Source organism: Sus scrofa, chromosome 4 (genome assembly GCF_000003025.6).
Source record: "Sus scrofa isolate TJ Tabasco breed Duroc chromosome 4, Sscrofa11.1, whole genome shotgun sequence".
NCBI classification, from domain to species: Eukaryota; Metazoa; Chordata; class Mammalia; order Artiodactyla; family Suidae; genus Sus; species Sus scrofa.
In genome coordinates this window covers 10,370,786-10,392,514 of record NC_010446.5, presented here as the reverse complement: position 1 = coordinate 10,392,514, position 21,729 = coordinate 10,370,786, and the positions used below count along the sequence as shown (strand labels likewise).

General features: G+C 47.6%; 1 protein-coding gene across 15 annotated transcripts in view; it reads right to left on the bottom strand.

Annotated features, from left to right (window-relative positions):
• Positions 1 to 21,729, bottom strand: part of ASAP1 (ArfGAP with SH3 domain, ankyrin repeat and PH domain 1) — a 348,069-nt gene that overhangs the window by 59,414 nt on the left and 266,926 nt on the right. For 8 of the 15 annotated variants that reach the window (XR_002343078.1, XM_021088910.1, XM_021088906.1 and 5 more), the window contains 5 exons: positions 18,411 to 18,486; positions 17,189 to 17,275; positions 9,029 to 9,037; positions 8,121 to 8,221; positions 6,282 to 6,351 (listed from right to left, as the gene is read on the bottom strand). Coding sequence is in view for 14 of the 15 variants with exons in the window: in XM_021088910.1 (XP_020944569.1) it covers positions 6,282 to 6,351; positions 8,121 to 8,221; positions 9,029 to 9,037; positions 17,189 to 17,275; positions 18,411 to 18,486 (343 nt within the window). In the remaining variant the exon portion in view is untranslated. The remainder of the gene's footprint in view (positions 1 to 6,281; positions 6,352 to 8,120; positions 8,222 to 9,028; positions 9,038 to 17,188; positions 17,276 to 18,410; positions 18,487 to 21,729) is intronic. The other 7 variants (XM_021088909.1, XM_021088907.1, XM_021088916.1 and 4 more) reach the window with 1 other exon arrangement.

Below are 21,729 nucleotides of genomic sequence, written 5' to 3'. Positions count from 1 at the left end.
CGAAGCTTTAAATGCATCATCTCATTGAATGCTCACAATACTGAAAGACAGGTACTGTTTTTATCCTACTTGACAAATGAGGAGTCAAGTATCTTCAGGCTGACTCAGAGGGCTATCTATGCTCCTTTAAAAATGTCCAGCCCACCAAGGATCATCTAAAGAGGCTCTGCCTGTCCAGTCCAGCTGGATTCCCAACCTTTTAGCGTAAAAATCAAAACTTAGTGGACTTCTGTGGAATGTGAAAAGCATTTTTAGTGTTGAGAAACTAGCAGCTATGGATTTAATGACTGTTACAGTGCTAATCCTAAGAGACCTGCAGACATTAAATGTATGACTTTTAAAAATCAGTTGTCAAGAGTTCCCGTCGCGGCGCAGTGGTTAATGAATCCGACTAGGAACCATGAGGTGGTGGGTTCGATCCCTGGCCTCGCTCAGTTGGTTAAGGATCTGGCATTGCCGTGAGCTGTGGTGTAGGTTGCAGACATGGCTTGGATCCCTCGTTGCTGTGGCTCTGGTGTAGGCAGGTGGCTACAACTCCAACTAGACCCCTAACCTGGGAATCTCCATATGCTGCGGGAGCAGCCCTAGAAAAGGCAACAAGACAAAAAAAAAAAAAAAAAAAAAAAAAAAAAAAAAAAAAAAAAAAATCAGTTGTCAGGAATTCCCGTTGTGGCTCAGTGGGTTAAGAACATGACTAGTATCCATGAGGGTGCAGGTTCAAACTCTGGCCTCGCTCACTGGGTTAAGGATCCAGCCCTGCCAGGAGCTGCGGCATAGGTGGCAGATGCTGCTGGGATCTGGCATGGCTGTGGCTGTGGCAGAGTCCAACCACTAGCCTGGGAACTTTCATATGCTGCAGGTGTGGCCCTTAAAAAAAAAAGTCAGTCTTCAGATTCAAAGATAAGCTCACGGACCCCCTGGCATGTCTTCATGACCTGGACTCCTCTCCTCCCTTCCTGGAAACCCCTACAGCCGTCTCTACACAGAGAACTTGTAACTGAGTCAATGACAAAGGATGGAGCTTGCTTCATTCCAAAGACCTAACAACAAGGTGGCCTCAGAGGAAAAGCTTATCATGCAGAAGGAAGAGCCCAGGCTTTGCGTTTAAAAACTGTTTCAGCTGTTTACAAACTGCGTGAACCTGGGCACGGGATCTAATCTCTCCGAGCCTTAGTTTCTTCATGTATAAAATGCAGTTCCAATCGAAACGTATTCACTGAGCACTAACCACATGACAGGGAATGTGCTGAGTACTGGGAATTCAAAGGCAAGAAAGACCTAATATCCACCTCCTAAGAACTTCCAACCTAGTGAAAGATGAAGGCGGGGACCCCACCCTGGGAGGACTGGCTGGCAGACTGGGAGCAGGGCACGCACTGAAGGCTCAGTAAATGGTAGTTGTCTTTCTTCTTTCAATCCATATTTGAACTGTATGTGATACTGGGGTGAATAAACTCAGGAAGAAAAGAGTTTTTGAGGAGCAAAGCTTCTTATACTTCTGAAACTATTTTTTCAGAACTATTACAATAAAGTAATACTTCACCTATAATTTACGTTTTTTTTTGTTTTTACTAAATACACCATGATTATAGTTACAAAAAAAAAAAAAGAACAAACAGAACAAAGATACAGAAATTTGTTTAGAACAGTTTAGTAGCCTGATGTAAATGTTTTCTCCTTAAGCTCTGAGGCTGATTAAAACGTCTGCCGTTTTTAGACTTGGCATTTTGAAATGAAAACATCTTATGCTGCGCTTAGCAGACACGAGACATTATCTGCCACTATCCATACTACTGTAACAGCAGATGCGGAGATTCTCCCCGAAATCTGATTCCCAAAGTGCTGCACTTTGAATAGCACATTTTTTAAAAATTACGTTTTTGCACAGGTATGTGAAGCAATGAATTTGCGAATGAAATCCTCTAGGGATGCAGCAAATCTTGCAGGTGTACACAAAAGCTGTCCTGGAACAGTAAGCTAGAGAGATGATCACGGAGCAGAACTTGTGTGGGGCGGACAGGCCAAGAGACTTGATCTCGTCAATCTAAACACACACCCGACCCTCTCCTGAGGGTCTCAATCTGTTAAGAACAACCTGCAAAAGGTGATTGGGGCCCTTCATGAAAGAGAGATTCCCAGGTCTTAAAGGCTCTACGTAGTCTGATAACAAAGCTCTTTTTATCCACGTCTCCAAAGGTCACTGGATCCCACAGCTTTTCCCAGGAAACTGCTGGCCTTGTTTTTCAACCCAATTCTAAATAATCAGTGGTGTCTGCAATGTCAGGGAAAGCCAGACACAACTAGCTACAGAAATCTTTCTGTGGAAGCAGGTATGTGATTACAAAGTTCTGTAACTGGCAGCAGAAAAAGTGAGGCCTAAAGCCAAGGAAACGTGTGGAGCGGGTTGGCACAAGCCTGTGGGAGGCAGCTGCGAGTCAGTGGTCCATCTGTCCGTGCACAGGACAGGTGGACCCACAACTTCTAATGTTTGGAGCAGGAGTGTCTGCCTGTCAAGAGATTTCAGTCCCACCAACGACATCTGAGGAAGTGACACTAACAGCAACAACTACTTTTTTCCGGTATTTTTATTTTTTAAGGGCCATACCTGCAGCATATGGAAGTTCCCAGGCTAAGGGTCGAATCGGAGCTGCAGCTGCCGGCCTACGCCACAGCCACTTGGGGTCTGAGCTGTGTCTTTGACCCACACCCCAGCTCACGGCAACGCCGGATCCTTAACCCACTGAGTGAGGGCAGGGATCAAACCTGTGTCCTCAGCTGGGTTTGTTACTGCTGAGCCATGAATAGGAATTCCAGCAACACCTACTATTAACTATGGCCCCCCCACAGCATCTTGTCTCATTTAACCACCACCCGCACCTTTACCAGTTACATACTTTTCTCAAGGTCACGCGGTAAATGGCAAAGCTGGCATTCAGACTCAAATCTGACAGACGCCTGTACCAGATTCCCAGCTGTGCCACCTGTTAGCTGGGTAAAGGTGGAGGATGAACCTCTCTGAGCCGCGACTCTCTCCCCCATAAAACGGAGGTAATAATATCACCTATAACTCAGGAGTTGTCAGGGATTAAATGTCACCACCATCCATCAAGGCACCGGGGAATGTCCAGCACATGGTAAGCATTTCAAAATGAGGTAGCCACCATGAGGTGACGACGGCGATGGGATGGCGACGGCAGGAGTGCCTTTGGAAAGTCAGAATTAGACGGTGGGACTCCTCACTGTCACACACACAGGGCTGGAACAGACACCGGTTCACCACCCGCAGAAGAGGAACAGCAGAAGCTCTATGAGGCAGGCGGTGGTGACGTGCTCTGAACAGCGAGCGCCCAGCCCAGGGTGTGTGCTCAGGAAGTGCCACCCCCTGCCCTTAGTGTGCTGATCCTGGAGCCTGTGATCAGAAACCGTTATGATCCAGGACCCACAAGTATTTCAACCACCACAGCAATGAGAAGGGTGGGTCTCGGCGAGGCCAGCAAATGCAGACCATTAATGCCTCACAGGGGTTTTAAGAGTAAAACCCTAGCATGTGCCAGCGGTGGGATGTGGGCAGGATACCTCACCCTCTTCACGACAGGTGGATCTGGTAGGGGATAGCAAAGGTTATATAATCTGTATAAAGCCCTTTCCATAACTGGGCTCAGTAAGTGCTTACTTAGTATCAACTAACGTTCTTATTACTATCAGAACTTCTTCACAGGGTTTCTCGGTTTTTTTTTTTTTTTTTTTTTTTTTTTTTGCTTTTTTAGGGCCACACCTGAGGCATATGGAGGTCCCAGGCTTGGGGTCGCACCAGAGCCGCAACCGCTGGCCCATGCTACAGTTACGGTAACGTCAGATCCAAGCTGTGTGAGACCTACATACACCACAGGTCACAGCAACGCCGAATCCTTAACCCACCGAGCGAGGCCAGGGATCGAACCCTCAACCTCATGGTTCACTAGTCGGATTCGTTTCCGCTGTGCCACGATGGGAACTCCAGGGTTTCTGCTTCACACACTAAGAGTGCATGGAATTAAATGTGAGCAGGTCAAAGTTACCTCATTATCCAGCTGTTCACCTTTGGGGCCTAGCCCAGCATGTGGCGGAGCGGAAGCTCACCGAAACACTGCTGAATAAATGAGGAGCTGTTAGCCAGCCTCAGTGATAACGACTGACAGATGTCTGCCAACTGGACAAACGTCTGATCCCCCACGGGTGGCCTGTCCCCACTGGGAGGATAGTTAAAAACCTCAGCTGGGCTGAGGGGAGCCGAAGGCCTCTGAGGACTCAGCCCAAGGGTCCTGCAGGAGGAAAGGGGCCGAGGTGACATAACTGCTCAAGTTCCATAAAGGCCGTAACGTTTAAGAGGCACGGATCCATCAACCCCCGGAAGGGCCCGGCCACAGGCGTGTACGAAGCGCCACCCGTGTGTCTGGCTCTGCGAAGGGGCTGAGGAAAGAGAGGCAGACAGGACCCGCCAAGTGCCCCCGGGGGGAAGGCAGTCCGTGCGACGAGAAGGGTCTGCACGGAGGCGGGTGCAGGGACGGAGGCGGCAGGCCGAGTCTGCGTTTCCGACTGCCCGTTCCCAGCCAGGTCACGGTGCTTCTTTGTGCCCCAGTTCCTCCAGCTGAGAGATGAAGGCCGTGATGCCGCATGGGCCGGAGGGAGGCCCAGGGGACCTTACGGAGCATCTGGCACATGGAAGTGCTTGACAGGCGGTGCGTCCTTTCCTCCTCAGTGAGGAATCTAAACCTGGCTGAGGATAAACGCTGCCAAGTGCGCCTCTCCTTTTCCCACTCTCCTGGAAGAGATGCCCCGCTCGCAGAGCCGGGGGGCATCGTGGGCACAGGACACTGAGCTCTGACCGCCAGCTCTACTCGGGAGCCTCCGTCCAGACGCTCCGTGTGCTCTGCCGTTTCCGCTCCTGTTTTGTCACATCTTCTTCCATCTTTGCACCTTTAAGATTAAAAAATACTTTTTGCTCCCTTTAAAGGGGCAAAATATGAACTCCTTCACTGTGTCTTTCTTTGACTACCACTACGACGGAACCATTTTGACATGTGCATGGATTTTGTTACTATGGGACTTTTTAGTTAGAAATGGGGGAGTTCCCGTCGTGGCGCAGTGGTTAACGAATCCGACTAGGAACCATGAGGTTGCGGGCTCGGTCCCTGCCCTTGCTCAGTGGGTTAACGATCCGGCGTTGCCGTGAGCTGTAGTGTAGGTTGCAGACGCGGCTCGGATCCCGCGTTGCTGTGGTTCTGGCGTAGGCCGGTGGCTACAGCTCCGATTCGACCCCTAGCCTGGGAACCTCCATATGCTGTGGGAGCGGCCCAAGAAATAACAACAACAACAACAACAACAAAAAAAAAGAAATGGGTGATACGAAGCATTGAAATACACATTCTGCTATATTCTAAGTATTCGCTTTAACTACATCATGTATATATATGCAACAATTTGAAGGGAATCAGAATGTGTTAGTAACTTAGTTTTATTATTTTCCACTTTCCATTAAATTGCTTTTATTCCTAAAGAAAGAGGAGTCATAACTGAGGCCATGTCATTCTTTGACTGTTTTACTTATAAATGTTTTTATCCTATAACATACCAAGGTGTTTTCCGGAGTAATGATTTTAAAAAAGACGGAGCACTGTAACACATACTTTCATTGCCTACATTAGCGTTTCAAATGAAGAACATTCTGGCATTCCCATTGCGGCTCAGTGGAAATGAACCCCACTAGTATCTGTGAAGATACAGGTTTGATCCCTGGCCTCGCTCAGTGGGTCAAGCACCCAGCATTGCCGTGAGTTGTGCTGTAGGTGGCAGATGTGGCTCGGATATGGCGTGGCTGTGACTGTGGCTGGCAGCTACAGCGTTGGTGTGACGCCTAGCCTGGGAACTTCCATATGCCGCACCTGTGGCCCTAAAAAAAATAAATAAATAAAAAATAAAAAAAATAAAGGACATTCTCTGGCGTCTTTAGAATTTAGAAAACGTCAGGTTTTTCAGAACAAGCAATATTTCCCAAAAGACAATATTATAAAATAAGAGAACACCTGATGTAGTTTGAGAGAGCAAAGGACAAAAAGTTCTGGTGGAGCAAGAGAACAAGGCAGGATAAAAAAATGAGCCATTTCTTCTGTGAAGGAAACTTCTAAACCCTCCATGCATTAACATACTGGGGAAGTTCTCAGGGCTGGGATACATCACGTATTTGCTTTCCAGCCCCCCAGAAACCACCACGGACACAGCACAGTAAATGACTGGACACTCACCGTGGCGTGGGAGATGGTCAGAATCCCGTTCTTGACGGAGCACTTCCTTCTCTGCCACACTTTCCGGAGCCTAAAGAGGAAACCCAACCTGATGTGGTACTCGGTTCACGCAACGATCACGACCAAAAAACACCAACCCCCAAACCAAAAATCATCATGCAAAGCAGAAAATTTTGGCTTTTACTATCCTAGATGGAGAGTAATTCAGACTAGTACGCATTCACAAGGATGCTCATTATAGCACAGTATTTTGTTTTTGTTTTTTGCTTTTTAGGGCCATACCCGCAGCACATGGGGATTCCCAGGCTAGGGGTTGAATTGGAGCTGCGGCTGCTGGCCTCCAGCACAGCCACAGCCACACAGGATCTGAGAGGCGTCTGCAGCCTACACCACGGCTCACAGCCACGCCAGATCCTTAACCCACTGAGCGAGGCCAGGGATTGAACCCGCAACCGCATCAACCCATCTTCCCTCACAGAAGCTGGTTAAGAGGCACTCCCCGGACACGAAGCCCAGGGCAGCAGCATCCTTCTCTGCCAACATATTTTAAAAGATTAAGCAACCAACCTAAGAAGCTATTCAACTTAACGGGAACTGTCCTAACTCAGTTTATTCATTGTATTTAATTCGCTTTTATTCAGGAGGTTTTCTCACACTGTGCACTGAGAAAACAAAACCAAACACCGTATTTTCTTGCTCAGAAAGCCGAGGAAAGGAACACAGAAGCAGTGACCTTTCTGGTTCCTAGAGGTGGCTTATGCCGAGCCTCCAGGTCCGCAGAGGAGGGGAGACCCTAGCACGTCAGCCCCTGCCACTGCCCAGAGCCCACGCCCGCCTCTGTGGACACTCCCGAGACCTTGCTGGAGCCAGCACAGCTCCTGAAGGGACAGACCAAGGACTTTCCCGTGGGGTCAGAGAGTGCCATGCCAAGCTCGGGAAAAGGACCCTCCTGTTGGAAGGTGGTCTGGCGCAGCTGGACACGTGCCAGTGTGGACGAGCCATGACTTAGGCTGCCATCACCCTGAGCCGTGTGCCCTCCTAAGGCCACTGACCTCTCGGAGACTCACTTTCTCTGTCTGACTCAGGAAGATAAAGTCCACCTTCTAAAATACTTGGAAAAGTGTATATAAAGCAACTGCTCTCGATAAATGCCTTAACCCGTGCCCACAGCAGTGACAACACTGGATGCTTAACCTGCTATACCACAAGAGAACACCGGCCTGTAAAGGTTTAAAATTTACTTTTAAATATTAGAAGTTGTAGAGTTCCCACTGTGGCACAGTGGCTTAGAAATCTGACTGCAGTGGCTGGGTTGCTGCGGAGGTAGAGGTTTGATTCCTGGCCTTGTGCAGCGGGTTTAAAGGATCTGGTGTTGCCCGGATTTGATCCCTGATCCAGAAACTTCCATGTGTGGCCATGGGGGGAAAAAAAAAAAGAAAAAAAGAGTTGTTTTTCCAACTGCATCCTAATTGTTTAAGTGACAAGGAAGGAGGGCAGGGGTGTGGGCGGCAGGGCGGGGGGCATCCTGCAGAGAATCCCGCAGTGCAGACACCCAGCGAGGGGGGCGAGCCGCATGCTGGCCCATGCTCTGCTCAGTCCTGCCTCCCTCAGACCGCACGTTACTAGTCACAGTCACTGAGGGACCACAGACCCACTACTGCCGCTTCTAAAGACAGCAGGTTAAACCTCAGACTCACCTGAGGAGCACGGTGTGCTAAGGGTCTGAAGTTGGGCTGTTTCCCTATCCAGGAGGCTGGGACAGGTGCCTGGGTGACTGACGCTGCATGTGTGCTCAGCACACAGGGACCCCCGCCTCCCCCAGGCCACGTACATACGTACCCGTCACTCTTCTTCAGCAGGTACCCCTTCTTCTCACTGCCATACTCCTTGTTGCCCTGGAGCTGGTGCATGCTGTACCCTCCTTGCCGGCTCTGGGAATCCTAGAAAGGAGAGACCACACATCAGACAGACGCCAGAAAGGGTCCTCAAATCCTTGGCTCTATCCTGCCGGAGCCTGTGCCTGTGCCTGGTGGTCTGGGGCTAGGAGAGCCACGGGACTTGGAGAGGTGTCAGGTCCTTGCCTTGTTCTAGGGGAGGAAACTGGGCAGGTCCGTCATTGCCAGCATCCCAAGCAAGTCTGAGGCAGGGCTGGGCCTGGGGCCCTGATCGCCCATCCCTAGTTCAAAGCCCAGCTCTACTTCCAGCAAACGCACTGCAGTGACAGACTAGCCTACGACTGCAACCAGGTTCCCTGGGCAGCAGAGGCGAGCACGGGCAGGGCTGGAGGGGCTGACGCGGGCCACAAACGAAGCTCTGCACCCCGGGAGTTCTTCCCTTAGGCACACCTTCCCTCCCTCACGGGTTCTGCTAAAACACCCACAATGAAAAGTCCACTTCTCAGTGAGGCAGTTAAGATCCGCTGTGAAATTCTTACTTCATAACAAACTAGTGCTCTGCAAAAATATACCCGGAGCTATGCTTTTAATTTAAACAGATGATTCTAGGGCAGAGAAAAGTGTATGACGTGGTGACACGGTGACAAGGGCTGACAGAACAACACAGATGCAAACGAGCTTGATGGAACATCCACGGACAAGTCCCCCTCGTTTCTAAAACTGCGTGACCAGACGCAGCCTTTACACCGCGGAAACATAAAAAATAAACTAACGATGGTGAACTGGAAAAGAACACGGGGCTTTAGACACAGAAGTAGGACAGTACATTCCCACAAAAAAGCATTGACTTACTCTCCTAGACTTCGAGCAGGAAGGGCAAAAGCAAGAGAAAAAAAAAAGGCAAAACATTTGAAAATATAGTTAATTTCATTGAGGGTTTTATTATCTCAATTTAACCACACAGAGAAAACATCATTGTAAAAATAATTAATACCAGATCTCTTACACAACCTTTACAATCATGATAAACTTTGGGTGATAGGACAATAAAATATCTTTACTACGTTTCATTTCGGCTCATTTGAGAATGGAACAAAAAAGCTGAATGGAAGAGCATGAGGCACATGTTTCTCCAAGATAAAAGGGCTGAGAAACCTCAAAGTGTGTGTAAAAGGACCAACACCTGAGTGAAAGCTAGTTAATTACTTGGAAAATCTACCAAGGGTGACAAATTGTAGGAAGATGCTTGTTCTCCAAGCGAAGAGAATGCAGTAAGAACATCCAGTGTATCAGCAACCCCTGAAATGCGATGGTGAAGGGACAGGAAGCTGAACTGGCCGTTACGCACTCACAGCTTGTGCACAGCGCGCCCCGGAGGCCAGGGTGGCCTCTTTCTAGCACCCAGGAGCCTCTGGACCAGACAGCACGTGCTCGGTGAATGTGCATTAACGTGAATGAACCTGGAGGAAAAAGCCTGTTGGATGACACATCCTTGTAGGGCTATTCTACACGTGATGAGCTCAGGGTTCGAAAGCGCGCCCCGAACACCCCCTAAAGGCCTAGGGGGTGCTGGGGACGCTCCCACTTCGGCCACTCACTGTCCTGCACTCTCGTGTAGTTAACAGAGCTGACCGCACACTTTACCAGGCAAGCTGACCAAGAGCAAAGAGGTTGTTATAAATGCTAGTCATTTTCCTAATAAGTCACTCCTTTGTCTTTAACGGGCCAGAGTCCCTCCAGCTGAAACATCTCATTGGAAAACTGATCATCTGGGGAGGAAGGGGGCATAGGAAGCTTGAAAAAATCTCCCCTCCATGTTTACTTTTAAACCAGGGTCCACAGCCTTGAACTCACAGTAATCTGCTCCACTCTGTCCTCCCTGGGTGGGGGTGGGGGGGACTTTCTGGATGATGATATGACCGAGAGACTACACACCAAAGAGGCAAAGAAGGCTTTTGCCCACCAAGGCCTCTAGTGACAGTCCCCAGGACAGTGACACACAGCATCTACTCAAGGAGGCAGCAACGTGTCCATGGTACTGATAAAGAACAATTAGGGCAGAAAATGGGATCAGATGGTGAAGACCTGGGCTATGGAACAAAATAAGAGGCAGGGACAAATGAAGTCTACAGAGCCTCTGCTTCAGACCAATGAAATCACATGAAAATTACTCAACTACGGATCTGAGGTCAGGGGTCTCGGCCACACCTATACCGCCCAGAATGCTAAAAACAAAATAAAAAACATCCTTGAATATTGGTTCTTTTTTGAATGTCAATTCTCATTAAAGGGTAATTCTCTCCTCGGAACCCTTTTTGTCTTTGTAACATCTCTGTAGCTGTCCACATAACTCCTAGTCTTGTGAATGCTTTAAAATTATGGATTTCTTACCTTCACTGGTTTGCTAAAGCCTTAAAATAAATGCCGAGTTCTCAAAATAAAAATACTTATCTTTCTTAAAAACAAGAATGCAGGAGTTCCCACTGCGGCTCAGTGGGTTAAGGATCCGACGCTGCAGCAAGGTGCAGATTGAAGATGCAGGTTGCATCCTGTGTTGCCGTGGCTGTGGTATAGGCCTCAGCTGCAGCTCCAATTAGAACCCTAGCCTGGGAACTTCAATATGCTGCAGGTGAAGCAGTTAAAAAACAAACAAACAAACAACCCAAAGCCAAACCAAAGAACAAAAACAAGGATTCAGATGCTAACTTATAAAAACGTATACCCTGTAAACTTACTACTTTAAGATGCTCCTTACATATATTTATTTTTGGCCTAAATGAACATTAAATTCTGAAAAACAAACAGATTGAGTAGGCCTTGCTTTACATCAGAAAAACATGGTTTTAAAGGTGAATCAAGGAGTTCCCTCTGTGGCCCAGTGGTTAAGGAACTGACTAGTATCCATGAGGATGGAGGTTCGATCCCTGGCCTCGCTCAGTGGGTTAAGGATTGTGAGCTGTGGTGTAGGTCGCAGATTTGGCTTGGATCCCGAGTTGCTGTGGCTGTGGTGTAGCCAACGACTGTGGCTCTGATTTGACTCCTAGCCTGGGAACCTCCATGTGCCGTGAGGTGTCGCCCTAAAAAGACAAAAGACAAAAATAAATAAGTAAATAAAAATAAATAAAAAGTAAAGGTGAATCATGTGCCTGAAATGTAGGCTTTGACCTCAGAGGCCTATTAAACTGAGAAGGAAGGAAGCAACGGGATTCAGAATCTAGCATCAGCAACCCTAAATTAACTACTGAGTTTTATGGCCTAAGAAAGCCACCTACTGTACTTTGGCAAATGATGGCTTAGCAGGCCACTCCAGATAAATGAAAAGAGGATTCTCTTCTTCGCAAACGTAAAGGTTGGATTGTTAACAATAATCAATTACACGAAAGAGAACACAACCAGAGGAATGAAACAGGTTCTGAATCTTTTGATAGCACAACAAAAATCAACATAGACGGTGGAAAGAGGAATGCAAATAAGAAACTCATTCAGGCAAACAATCTAAAACTAAACTTAAATAATGAACTTAAGGGAGCTCCTCTTGTGGCTCAGTGGGTTAAGAGCCCAAAAAGTATCCATGAGGATGCGGGCTCAATCCCTGGCTGGCCTTGCGTTAAAGGATCCCGTGCTGCTGTGAACTGTGGTGCAGATCGCAGATGCAGCTCAGATCTGTGGCTGTGGCCGGCAAGCTGCTGCTTCAGGTCGACCTCTAGCCTGGGAACTTCCATATGCTGCACCTTCGGCCCTAAAAAGCAAAACAAAACAAAAAAACAAAAACAAAAACAAACAACTTAAACTAAAACCTGGGCGAAATTCCATGATGTGAGCCAAGACATGTAAACTGTAAAGTGAAACTATGTTATTTCCTAGTTCAATTTCTCTATTAGCAGTACAAATTGCCTTACTTTCTGATTAGAAAGTCCTCTTAACATATAAAATGTATTAAGAAGTAAAATGTCAAACCTTTAAAAACTGCAAGTAGTTATTCCCTCGTTGACTCAATGGGTTATATATGTTTCCAGCATCCAACTTAAAACCAAAAAGCTATTTATAGAAACTTCAGATTTCTAATGTAAGGTATGAATGGAGTGGGCAAAGGACTCCTTGGGTTTCCTCTTACTAAATATTTACTGAGTAGTTTTGGGGTGCCAGGCAACGTATCTGATACTGTGAAAGGAAATACGAACAAAACACAGTGTGCAAACTAGGCTGTGCTACTGAGACAGAAGCAAATAAAAACACGGGGTTTGGGGAACGTTTTATGGATAGCATCATTAAAAATTAAATATTTTCAGAGTTCTTGTTGTGGTGTAGTGGAAACGAATCTGACTAGCATCCATGAAGTTGTGGTTTGATCCCTGGCCTCCCTCAGAGGGTTAAGGATCTGGTGTTGCTGTGAGCTGTGGTTCAGGTCAAAGATGCGGCTCGGATCTGGCATTGCTGTGGCTGTGGCGTCGGCTACAGCTCTGATTAGACCCCTGGCCTGGGAACCTCCATATGCTGCAGGTGTGGCCATAGAAAAGACAAAAAAAAAAAAAAGAAAAAAAGAAGTTATTTAGGGAGTTCCCATCATGGCTCAGTGGTTAACGAATTCGACTAGGAACCATGAGGTTGCGGGTTCGATCCCTGGCCTGGCTCTGTGGGTTAGGAATCCGGCATTGCAGTGAGCTGTGGTGTAGGTTGCAGACACGGCTCGGATCCCGCGTTGCCGTGGCTCTGGCGTAGGCTGGTGGCTGCGGCTCCAATTTGACCCCTAGCCAGGGAACCTCCATATGCCGTGGGAACGGCCCAAGAAATGGCAAAAAAAAAAAAAAAAAGTTATTTAGCAAATAGTTCTTTTGGAATGTTAGGCTATTATAAAAGCTTAAGACAATTAACTTCATAGAACACCTGCCATAAGTCAGTAAAGATTTTTTTTTTTTTTTTATCTTTTGTCTTTTTAGGGTTGCCCCTGTAGCAAATGGAGGTTCCCAGGCTAGGGGGTCGAATCAGAGCCACAGCTGTTGGCTACACCACAGCCATAACCTCGGCATACAAGCCACGGCTGTGACGTACACCACAGCTCACGGCAACACCAGATCCACGACCCACTGAACAAGGCCAGGGATCAAACCTGAATCCTCATGGATACTACTTGGGTTCGGGTTCATTAACCACTGAGCTGCTCCCAAGAATTTTTTTTTTTTTTTAAGAATTTTGACAAGGAAAAAATGAATCTACCCAAAATCCAAGGATCCCATTTAGAGCTCAAATTCTTGCAGCCTCCTTTAATGGAGTCAGGTTGAACCCAGTCGGGGTGAGGAGACTGAATGATTTGATAGTTGCTTTTAACGTCTCAGGTTCTTTTTAATTTTCTTAATTTTTATTTTTAAATTTTGGGCTGTACCCATGGCTTGTGTAAGTTCCCAGGCCAGGGATCAAATCCATGCCACATTAGTGCCACAAGCTGCTGCAGTGACAACACCAGATCCTTAACTTGCTGTGCCACAAGAGGACATCTCAGATCCTTTCCTTTTGCTTCTTTTTTGTCTTTTTAGGGCCAATCCCACGGCATATGGAGGTTCCCAGGCTAGGGGTCTAATCAGAGCTGTTGCCACTGGCCTACGCTACAGCCACAGCAATGCCGAATCCTTAACCCATTGAGTGAGGCTAGGGATCGAACCTTCAACCTCATGGTTCCTAGTTGGATTTGTTTCCGCTGTGCCATGATGGGAACTCCCTCTAGTCCTTTTTTTTTTTTTTGCTTTTCAGGGCCACACCCAAGGGATTCTGGTTTTTTTTTTTACTTCTGTGTTGCAAAGGGAATACCTCAGGTGCTTTTTTTTTTTTTTTGGTCTTTTTGGCCTTTCCGGGGCTGCTCCCGCGGCATACGGAGGTTCCAAGGCTAGGGGTCAAATCAGAGCTGTAGCCACCAGCCTACGCCAGAGCCACAGCAACGCGGAATTGGAACCACGTCTGCAACCTACACCACAGCTCATGGCAACGCCAGATCCTTAATCCACTGAGCAAGGGCAGGGGCTGAACCTGCAACCTCATGGTTCCTAGTCAGATTCATTAACCACTGAACCACGACGGGAACTCCCTCAGGTGCTTTTTTAGATCACTTTATACTCCTCAAACAGCAGTGCTATGGCAAAGACTCTCTGGTGGACAGCCTTCTTTCATATTTAGTAAGTCGTTAAAAATCATTACCTGCTAAACATATTGTGTGAAAAGAGATGATAAACAGCATGAGAATGGGACAGGCATGCTGTGAAAGATCAATTTTACTTGTAAAAGACTCTGACTATAGCGCTAGTAAAAATCCATCATTTATTTTTATTATTATCTTTTTGTCTTTTTGCCTTTTCTTGAGCCGCTCCTGCAGCACATGGAGGTTCCCAGGGTAGGGGTCTAATTGGAGAGGTAGCCACAGGCCTACGCCAGAGCCACAGCAACGGGGGATCCCAGCCACATCTGCGACCTACACCACGCAACAACACCGGATCCTTAACCCACTGAGCAAGGCCATGGATCGAACCCGCCACCTCATGGTTCCTAGTCGGATTTGTTAACCACTGAGCCACGGTGGGAACTCCCATCATTTATTAATTTGGGGTGGATTTAGACTACCCCATGTCCATTTCCTGATGTACACAGGAGGCTTACAGCCAACTGTGGTGTCCAGCCAGTCCGAGCAGACTCCATCAGTCTCTATGCAAAACAAAAAGGGACTGTCGTGGTCCCTTTTTTCCCCCCAAAAGGCTTGCACACACGGAAAGGAGGTAATTCCTTGTGCCAATACAAAGCGAGGAGGTGCCTAAGTGCACACTTGGCCAGAACAAACCCCGCAGTCCTCTCCACCAGGGATCCACCTCTTACTTCCTCTATGCGGGTCTTTCTTGTGCTCTTACCTGGAGAAGTCCTCCCAGGAGACAGCTCTTCCTAGGACCAGCGACAAGCACCTCCTTCTTCCTTTTTTGCTTTTTAGAGCCACACTCGTGGCACATGGAGGTTCCCAGGCTAGGGGTCTAATCAGAGCTATGGCTGCCGGCCTACACCACAGCCACAGCCGTGCAGGATCTGAGCTGCATCTGCGACCTACACCACAGCTCATGGCAACAACGGATCCTTAACCCACTGAGCGAGGTCAGGGATCGAACCCGCAACCTCATGGTTCCTAGTCAGATTCATTTCTACTGTGCCATGATGGGAACTCCAATCAGCACCTTCTAAGGAGTCTCAAAGCCCAGGGGCGGATGCTGCTGACACTGGATGGTGTGTGTACATGGCACACATACCTCCCTGCCCACCGAAGCCTGCTTCCAGGGGCTGGCAGGGGCTCAGGGTTACAGGGCTGCAGTCTCCTCTTGCTGTACGAAAACCCGATGTGTGTATAAAAACTGGTTTTGGGGAGGCAGGAGGAGAGGGCTAGCGTTGCGCCATCAGGAGAACCCTCAAGGCTGCTTAAAGATGAGTGTTGCCAGTGCAGGGCTTCCCGTGGTTTGTGGGGAGGCCTGGTTTGTTTTTGTTTTGGACTCCTGAACCCCTTTCAGAAATTTTAGGAATTTACAAATAGTCGGTTTGTCAATCTGAGATAATATGATGAGGAGCTGACAATATAAAAATGTGGTATTTTGTGTGATTATTACTAAATACGGCATTTTCAATACTGTACTTAAACTGAATCCATAATAATTTCATCGCATAAACAGGCAACTGTTTCTCTTCCCCCACGGAACAAATGGTGCCCACTCCTGAACGTGCCTCCTGTGAGTGTGCGGCCAAGGTCCTCCACCATCAGGTCTGAGTTTTCACCTCAGGGGCTGCATCTCTCATGGCTCCAAGCTGTGGGCAGCCTGCTGAGCGTGCCCGGCAGTTTCTCAGGTCTCTGGTTTCCTCTGCTTCCTAGCACGCCTCCTCCTCACCTCTTCCAGCATCGATACCACTTTAGGTCCAACTGCTGGGTCAAAGGGCTGGCTCCCTCTACTCTCCGCAAGCTGTCTGACTAGAGCTTGATGCCTGGAACAGTGGCTGGCACACACCAGGTATTCACCAAATGTTTGACCAAACCAATGAACAAATGAGATTAATAATTAAGGATCTGTACTGTATTCCTCTAACACCTGCCTTGCACTGCACACTTCATTTCAACATGCAAGGACTACCTCTCTTTAGCTTCCGGAACGCCGGGGCAAAACCTCCATGGGCTCTGCTGTGTCACAGTATTTCTCGAGCTCCCTTTGTGGCTCAGGGGTAGCGAACCTGACGAGGAACCACAAGGATGTGGATTTGACCCCTGGCCCTGCTCGGTGGATTAGGGATCTGGTGCTGATGTGGCTGTGGCAGCCCTGATTCAACCCTGCGAACTTCCATATGCCACGGTGTGGTCCAAAAAAGAAAAAAAAAAAAATCCTCTATCTCCCTGGCAAAATGAGATGGGCCCCTTGTGGCTCTTAGGAAAGACAGGGCTGATCTAGGAGGAAGTGGGGTGCACATAGGAATGCCCAGGAGGGTGCCCTCTGAAGCGCACATGTTAAAGCCAGGGTGGAAATCTGGTCATGGAATTGGGGGGAGGGGCACTAACAGACCATTTCTACTGTGTTTCTATGATGGGTAGTACGCCCTGCATTTTTTTTTTTGGTCTTTTTTTTTTTTTTTTTTTTTGCCATTTCTTGGGCCTCTCCCACGGCATATAGAGGTTCCCAGGCTAGGGGTCTAATTGGAGCTGTAGCTACAGGCCTACGCCAGAGCCACAGCAATGCAGGATCTGAGCCGCGTCTGCAACCTACACCACAGCTCACGGCAATGCTGGATCCTTAACCCGCTGAGCAAGGCCAGGGATCGAACCCGCAACCTCATGGTTCCTAGTCGGATTCGTTAACCACTGCGCCACGATGGGAACTCCCGCCCTGTATTTCTTATTCATCCCCCAGCGGCACCCTGGCGGGAAGCTCTCACTAGGCTTGTGCTGCAGATGAGGAAACAGGGGCGGCCCCGTGGACGCGGTTAGCCCTGCCGGAAACACCCATCACCTACTTCTTTCTGATCGAGTTGAAGAGAGGATTTGATCAAGTCTCGGAGCGCAGTCAGCTGCTTCTTTTCTTCATCCTGGGTCTGTTTGATCTGTGAGAAAAAAATTTCGATCACTTATTTTTTATACATTGATGAACAGAGTTTGAATTCAGCCAAATATATCCTACTCAGCAAACAATTCAATTTCTCCTTATTAAAGTCCTTCAGACATGGCCTCATTTTTGACATGAAAGGCACCATCTTCACATCTTAAAGCACCAGGGAGTTTTGAAATCATCAAATAACGCAACATGCTTTCTTATTAAATAATACATCTAGGCTAGACAATTAACTCTGAAGTACTACTGTAAACAAAGTTAAGGAATAACACTGAGTCATTTGCTTCTGGTTTTTCAAAGGGCGGGATGGGACTACCACAGTGTAACCGGATGGGCCAGAAGACAAACCCCGAGAACGACCCAAATCCCAGGAGCTAACGCATATGTGAACCTTTACAGAGTTTCTATCAAGGCGAGGGATGGGTGCTACTTTTCTTAGTCACTTACAACTTCAGTGCAACCCGAACCATGTTAACTTTATAAAGAAAATCTGATCATGAAGAAACAAACAAACAAACAAACAAACAAAACCAAAGCAAATCTGAAAAAAGAACCAGCCGTGTATTTTTACAGTTCCATCAGAACACAGGATGCATTTGGAAACTCCAAAACCGTATTTGAACATATGGAATTACACTCCTAAAACATGTGCTTGAGATTTCTATCTATGCATCTAGGTCCCCCTCCCCACCCCCGAAAGTTTTCCTTTTGATTTTCCTATTATAAAAGTAAAACCTAGATGCTAGGGGAAAAAAGAGGAGGAAACATAAAACAAGCAAGCCAACAAACCCCCCCCCCCAAAAAAAATTTTATCCTTCCAGGAATAAAATTTCTTTCTCCAAGTGCTGACCAAAGAGCATTCGTATGTGATGCTACTGAACCCAGAATGGCGAGCCATTCGGGACCATCTACTCCTCCAATGACCTGAAAACACACCTGGGTACATCTGCCCAGGGGTGACATCTCTAAGTTAAACCTGGAAAAAAAAAAGTTTATCTGCCCAGGTTATGCTGACATCACTTCCCTGTGTCTTCTTTTCTCTAATATTCTTCTAACATGCATTTCAAATTTACTGCTATTTATCCACAAAGGCAAGTTAAAGTACATGTATTTTATAAAGTACTTACATTATATAAATCAGCAGCCAGTTTTTCAATGTACTGCTTCAATTTATCGGCCGTTTTCAAGCCATCTTGAAAGAAACTACAAGGGGAAACATCAGAGATTTACTGGCAGTGTTAAAAAAAAATGAGCTACAATTACCTGAAAAATCTGAACACTTTCATATATATAGTGAAAACTATATATACGAATAGTAAACTACCATACAGCTATATAAAACGCAAACCTAATTTCAGTATTTTACAAAGACGGACCAATGAATGAACTAAAAGCACCATTTACATGTTAGCAGGTGTCATGTGGACACTGCAGATAACAACTGCGGTCTCAATGCACTCATTTCCTAATGTGGATACCCAGCCACACAGGAGCTGTTTCCCGGTTGTGCCATATTTGACTTCGAAAGACGGAGAGATACATTTACCAGTGGAATATCACGAAGGTGAATTGGACACTGAGGAGCGAAATAAAGGCCAGAGCACAGTCAGTGAGCGTTCCTTCAATTCCCTCATGACCCTCTCGTCCGAACTCATGTGAAACTCAGGTCGTCAAATCAGTGATACCAACAGATTTGGGTGTATCCAAAGGGGGCACCACTTCACCCTGAATGACTCCCAGCACTGCCAAGCGTGGAGCCTTCATCACACGCCCAGATGCGGACTGTTCTCGTCATTTCATTTACAGCCCACAACAACCCTAATGAGCGAACGCGCCCCTCGATCTGTTCTCCACTCAAAGGATGAGCTGAGGGAGTGTTCCCGATGCGCCCTAGTATCCCAGAGGATGTAGGTTCGATCCCTGGCCTCACTCAGTGGGTTAAGGATCTGGTGTTGCTGTGAACTGTGGTGTAGGTCGCTGATGCGGCCTGGATGGCGAATTGCTGTGGCTGGGGTGCAGGCCGGCAGCCGAGGCTCTGATTTGACCCCTAGCCTGGGAACTTCCATATGCTGTGGGTGTGACCCTATAAAGAATAATAAGAAAGAAAGGAAGGAAGGAAGGAAGGAAAGAAGAACTGAGGCTCATGGTGAGCAGACAGCTTGCCCACGCTGCCGACACAACTAGTTAAGTGACAGAACCGGGATCCGGTCTGGGGCCTGGTTCTGACACCCCTGCTCTTACTACCAAGCAAAGAGATTACTTGCCTGAGCACGTGAACTCAGGAGCCCTGTTTGTGTCTGTATTTAGAATGCTCCCCACGCTGCTGGAAGCTTCTTCAACCACGCCTCCCTGGCAGACTATTTCTCAAGGCATGAGAGGTCTTACTACCAAGCAAAGAGATTACTTGCCTGAGCATGTGAACTCAGGAGCCCTGTTTGTGTCTGTGTTTAGAATGCTCCCCACGCTGCTGGCAGACTATTTCTCAAGGCATGAGAGGAAGGGGTCCTTGAAGACAAGGACGGTCTCACATCCCCACATCACAGTGGGCCCAGCACAGAGCAGATGCTCAGAGGCGAAGAGTGAAGCACTACCAAGAATTCTGAGGGCTCACTTTGGGATCCACACATATCTTCTCAGCTTAATAGATTCGGTGAACTACACTGTGTATCATTCCAAAATTCTCTAAGTTTCCAAATCATTTAAGGTTCACACCTTTAGTAGAAAAGAGAAACCTGGGTTTAGAGAGTCCTTCGGCAATAGGAATGGGAGAAAAGAGAGCTTTTTGGTTAACTGTTTAATTGGACAGCTATATGTAAATTTTTTTTTTTTTTTTTTTTTTGCTTTTTAGGGCTTCACCTGTGGCATATGGAAGTTCCCAGGCCATGGGTGGAACTGGAGCTTCAGCTGCCAGCCTACACCACAGCCACAGCAACATGGGACCAAGCTTTCTCTGTGACCTACACCACAGCTCACGGCAAAGCTGGGTCCTTAACCCACTGAGTGAGGCCAGGGATCGAACCTGCATCCTCATGGATCCTAGTCAGGTTCGTTAACCACTGAGCCATGAAGGCAACTCCTGTAAGTTCTTACCTACTATCATTTAGGTTTTCCTTACTGCCTTCAGGGATGGAAGTTAATCTTCTCAGTTCAGAATTGAGTAACTTTTCTGTTCTGGCTCCTGAATATCTTTCTGGCTTTTTTTTTTTTGCTTTTTCTAAGGCCGCGCCCATGGCATATGGAGGTTCCCAGGCTAGGGGTCAAATCGGAGCTGTAGCCACCGGCCTACACCACAGCAACATAGGATCTGAGCCGCGTCTTCGACCTACACCACAGATCATGGCAACACAAGATCCTTAACCTACTGAGCAAGGCCAGGGATTGAACCCATAACCTCACGGTTCCTGGTCAGTTTGTTAACCACTGCGCCATGACGGGAACTCCTATCTTTCTGGCTTTATCTCCTACTATTTTCCCCTTAAAAACTCTGGCTTCCAGCCATGCTCTGATATTTCCAGTTGTTCCCCCAGCCTTTGCATATGCTGTTCCCTCTGCCTGAAACGCCCTTCCCCACTACACTTGCCTACCCAACTCTCATTCTGCCCTGGCTCAGCCAAGCCGCTACCTTCCCAAGCAGCTTTCCCCAGCCCCGTCCGTCAAGGGCACGGCTCACTGAGTTCTGGCTTGTGCTCAGGTCAAGTGCCAATGCCAGAGCAGCAGGCAATGCTCTGCAGAGAGGAGGCCACCCATCAGCATGAACCTGAACCAGCATCTTCTACATCTGGGAAGGAGCGTCTGCCAAGGAGGCAGACATATGGTTACAAAGTTAATCACAGCAAAACCCATTTTAATCTCTGAGACTGCACTTAATTTCTGGAGAAAGGTTTTGCAAGTAGAACAAACACTTGATGCGTGTTGTCAGGACGTCTTACAACAGAAAAAGCAAGGGTGTTGGGATTTATAGCCTAGAATCTGTGCTTCAGGACGTACCAGCTATGGGACTTTGGCAAGTGACTGAACTTGTGCCCATGTCATCTGTATGAAACGGGGTGAATGATACAGACAACACATGTGCAATGACTCAGCAGAGTGCCAGGTGGTGGGGAGATGCTCCGTAAAGGCTGGTTTCCTTCCCTGGAGCTGCAGAGGTTTATCAGAGGAGTCATTTCTTTCTCAGAGGGACACGGATTCTTTGAAGATATTTTTGTCAAGGTGTTTCATTTTCGCTTTCAACATGAAGGGAAGTTAATCGCCATGTTAAAAACAGAAGGAAGGGGGGTTGAAGCGCGGATGCTCCTTTTCCAACGCCGTGTCTGCCACGGGCCACAGGCAGCCAATTTAGTTACAAGTGAGTAAATGTAAAACTCACTTCAGGAAGCCTCACCAGCCACATCGCAAGTGCGTGGTCGCCACCTGGGGCTGGCAGGGACCATGTCAGACGGCAACGCA